The 4,672-nt window shown below is 43.1% G+C and overlaps 1 protein-coding gene across 1 annotated transcript; it reads left to right on the forward strand.

Moving 5' to 3' along the window:
* Nucleotides 1-1,717: 1,717 nt before the first annotated feature.
* Nucleotides 1,718-3,252, forward strand: LOC116550776 (DNA dC->dU-editing enzyme APOBEC-3G-like). The gene is given in 1 exon segment (XM_032276801.1): nucleotides 1,718-3,252. A coding segment is annotated over 1 exon segment (1,116 nt). The 5' UTR covers nucleotides 1,718-1,828; the 3' UTR covers nucleotides 2,945-3,252.
* The last annotated feature ends 1,420 nt before the right edge of the window (nucleotides 3,253-4,672 follow it).

Genomic DNA, 4,672 nt, shown 5'->3' on the forward strand with positions numbered 1-4,672 from the left:
TATCACATTCCAAGGACTATATCATCTTTAGAGATGGTGAATATTTGCAGGAAACACAAACACTCTGCTCCCCAAAATAGCTTATTGAACAGTTACCAACCAACCAGAAAGACCTAAGAAGAAAATGACCTGAACGTTCTCAAGGCATCTAAAGAGTTACATGAAACTTGCAGCTAACTTCTTCTGTGTTCCATATAAGGAGTTAACGTGGATCCCAGGTCCACGCAGAAGAGAATTATTATTCTGAATAACCAAGTGGTCATGAGGATGACTATATAAGCTTCAGACAGATGTTTTTTAAAAAAAGAAAGAAAGAAAGAAGCCAGATGGGAGTATTAAAGGCAGGAACCAAATTAAGCCCAAGATTACCCAGGAAGATAAAAAGACGACTAGGAGAGTAACAACCAGTGCTGACCAGAGTCACAGCACAGCCGGCCAGCCCCGAGCAGACGGACGTGGCTCAGACTTGGCTTACACCCAATACAAGCACGCCATCCCCATCTCCAGAACGGCCGGGGAATGAACTGTGTGCTAAGCAACTGAATCATTGCATGCTACAATAACGTCTACAGTCCATGCCTAGGAAGAAGGCTTTGAGTAGAAAAAGCATCTCCTATTGTTGGACAAGATGAATCCCACATACTTCTGCCCCAGGGAAAGAGACAAACCAATAATGAATAAAATACAATTTTGATGTACACATACCCAGACTGGTTCCAATCAAATTTCAAAGGAAGCAAAATATGTAAAGAAAACATAAATTCAAATTTTCACTTAAAAAAAAAACAGATCAAAGGGTTTAAGAGGGTTCTATTTTATAGATTCAAAAATGTTAGTCCCACTTAAACATTTTCTGACCTGCATGAATCTTTCCCATGATAATCAGTGTCCTCGAGGTCATACCTCAGATGTTTAAGTGTGCATCAGCTACCGAAAACGCCTCAGCTATTGACTTAAATTGTTTCTCGTCACAGATTCCTTTATCTTGGAGCTGGGACCTAAGAACAAGTGCTAATTTACCTCATCAAAGGGACCCCGTGAGCTGCTCCTGTGTGAATGTGCCCCTCCCTCATTCCAGCTGATCCATCACCCTACAAAGTCCACAGGTGTCTTCAGGCCTCCTTCCTTTGATTCTGACTTAAGTCAAACCTGAAAAAGTTATGGTTAACATCTTCCTGAATGTCCGTGAAAAGGTTAATGCGCCCCAAAGAGAAAAAAAAGAAGGGAGAAGAGAGGGTGGTGAGGAGCCACTGCCACTGACTGTGAGTGCAGTGCTTTAATTAAGACCAGCTAGATGGTGCTTGACCAAAAAAATCAGTACCCAGAACCATAAGATCACCTACCCCTGTGCTTTTCGAATCACCTGGAGATCTTGTTAAAATACATATTCTGTGCAGTGGCTCACACCTGTAATTCCAGCACTTTGGGAGACTGAGGCGGGTGGATTACCTGAGGTCAGGAGTTTGAGACCAGCCTAGCCAATATAGTGAAACCCTGTCTCTACTAAAAATACAAAAAAAAAAAAAAAAATTTGCCAGGCTGGGTTGTGCAAACCTGTAATCCCAGCTACTTTGGAGGCTGAGGCAGGAGAATTGCTTGAACCTGGGGGGGCGGAGGCTGCAGTGAGCTGAGATGATGCAACTATATTCCAGCCTGAGTGACAGTGAGATTCCGTCTCAAAAATAAATAAATAAATAAATAAATAATAGGAGCTGTCCTAAAACCTGGAGCCTGTAGCAGAAAGTGAAACCCTAGTGATCCAGACAAAGATCATGGTTGGGACTAGCTGGCCACAGATGAAGCCTCAGACCAGAAACAAGTGGCTCGAATGGATCCAGAAACATTCTTCTACAACTTTTATAATAGGCCCATCCTTTCTCGTCGGAACACCGTCTGGCTGTGCCACGAAGTGAAAATGAAAACAAACGACCGCCCAAGGTCCCCTTTGGTTGCAAAGATCTTTCAAGGCCAGGTCTATTCCAAGCCTCAACACCACCCAGAGATGAGATTCTTCCATTGGTTCCACAAGTGGAAGCCGCATAGTGACCAGGAGTACGAGGTTACCTGGTTTGTATCCTGGAGCCCCTGCCCAGTGTGTGCAAGGAATGTGGCCAAGTTCCTGGCCGAGGACGGGAAGGTCTCCCTGACCATCTTCGTGGCCCGCCTCTACTACTTCTGGGACCCACATTACCGGGAGGAGCTTCGCAGACTGTGTCAGAAAAGAGACAATCCGCATGCCACCATAAAGAGCATGAGTTATGGCGAATTTCAACACTGTTGGGACAAGTTCGTGTACAACCAAAGATTGTACAAGCCTTGGGATAAGCTGCCTAAACATTATACATTACTGCATGTCACCCTGGGGGAGGTTCTCAGACACGTGATAGATCCAGGCACATTCACTTACAACTTTACCAATGACCCTTCGGTCCTTGGACGGCACCAGACCTACCAGTGTTATGAGGTGGAGCACCTGCACAATGGCACCTGCGTCCCGCTGGACCAGCACAGGGGCTTCATACTCAACGAGGCTTCAAATAATCCCGGTTTCCCTGAAGGCTGCCATGCAGAGCTGTGCCTCCTGTACCTGATTTCCTTTTGGAAGCTGAAATAGGCCCAGCGCTACAGGGTCACCTGCTTCATCTCCTGGAGCCCCTGCTTCAGCTGTGCCAAGAAGGTGGCTGAATTCCTTTAAGTGAACCCATATGCGAGCCTGTGCATCTTCGCTGCCCGCATCTATGATTATCAACAAGAATATAAAAAGGGCCTGTGCAGGCTGGACAGAGCTGGGGCCCCAATTTCCGTGATGAAATACAGTGAGTTTAGGCACTGCTGGGACACCTTTCTAGGTCACCAGGGACACCCCTTCCAGCCCTGGGATGGACTAGATGAGCACAGCCAAGCCCTGAGTGGGAGGCTGCAGGCCATTCTCCAGGGAAACTGATGGATGAGCCTCAGTCTCTAAGGAAGGCAGAGACCTGGGTTGAGCAGCAGAATAAAAGCTCTTCTTCCAAGAAATACAACCAGGCCGTTCACCACAATCTCCAGCTGATCACAGACGCCAGCAAAGCAATGCGCTCCTGACCAAGCAGATTCTTTTCAAAATTAGAGTGAATTATCTTTAATCAAAAATTTATGTGCTACAGTAGTAAGATTGTGCTCAATACACTCAGAAAAGTTTCAGACCTACTAATCCAGTGACAATTTGAATTGGTTTTATATGTAGAGGAATACAATGAAATACTAAATATTTTCATATTTAAAAAAATAAAATAAATAAGTATAAATAAATAAATAAAATACATATTCTGAGTCTGTAGATCAAGGTGCTGTAGTTCCAGCAAACTCTCAGGTGATGCCAATGTTGCTGGTCCATGGGCCACACTTGAATAGCAAGTGCTTAGAAATTCAGATTTCTTGGCCCCGCCTCTAGCCAATGGAAGCTATAGAAATCAGCACTATTTGAACAGCTCCACAGATGATTCTTATACACACTAAATTTTGAGAAGCATTTAATTCACTGCAGCATCTCTGCTCGACACCTGAATCTGTGTTAGTGAATTTCTCTGGTGACAGCTGAAGTAACAACGGGGTGGTAGGAGGAAGTGTGTTCCGTATCTAGAAAGCTTGGATGGTGGCTCAGGAATACCATGAGCAGGCTAAACAGCTTTACCTGTCCTAACTACTGATTTTTGCTCTACTCCCCGGATGATTTTTACCTGGGGGTGGTAGTGGAGGTGGGAGGTAATTTTATTTGGTGCTTCTAGGAAGAGGAAAAAAAAGACTGGGGATGGTAGGGTGCCACACACTCATTAGGCTGAATCTTCTTTATGCTTTCTGTAATTCTCCAGTTTTCTACACGAACATCTATTACTTTTATAATCAGAAAAAGAAAATTTTTTTCAAAGTCTTTGAACTGGGAGCCACCATATCCTTAAGACACTACCACAGAATACAGCACTTCCTAAAGCAACTAACTACCCCAACATGGCTTTCCCTTGAAGTTTAGCTTTTCTCTGTACTCTCAGTTTTCTGATCCTCAGACTTTACCATTGGAATTCACCTACAGGAGCTTTTTGCCTGCTGCCTGTATCACCTGTCCTGGCCTAGTAAACAGGCACATTTCAGTCTTAGAAATCGATCTATTTTTCTCATAAGAAAATTTTCAGGCCTATTTATCATTGCATCAACCTGGTATTGTCTTTCTTTTGGTTTTTAGTTGTTTAATTTTACTAAACTACCCTATTAACTCAAATAAATGATCCACACCACCTAATCCCTAGAGGTAAGTACTTCTAACAATTCTGATTTTACTTTTGCTGTTGTTTACCTCTTTTTTTAAAACTATCAATAATAAGCTTATAAAAGATGAGCATTTAGCTCGCTCAATCCATCACTCCCCCAGCCTCCCTACGTGTTGTAGTTATTAATTTCCTTATATGTCACATGAAATGTAAATATTTTAAAACCTCTATGTCTCATGCTGTCAACTTTTGACATGATCTAGTGACTTCTCAGTGTGTTCGATGATGAAGATGTTAGCACTCCTGCCTTTTCCTCCACTTCTCCTGCCCCCGTTCTCTTCTAAATTCCATTATCTAAACCTTTAATTTTATAATTTATCTTCTGTACTATAACCATAATTATCTGTAATGTTTGGTGCATAAACCAA

This window comes from Sapajus apella, unplaced genomic scaffold (assembly GCF_009761245.1).
Source record: "Sapajus apella isolate SASKATOON/1434 unplaced genomic scaffold, GSC_monkey_1.0 scaffold1, whole genome shotgun sequence".
NCBI classification, from domain to species: domain Eukaryota; kingdom Metazoa; phylum Chordata; class Mammalia; order Primates; family Cebidae; genus Sapajus; species Sapajus apella.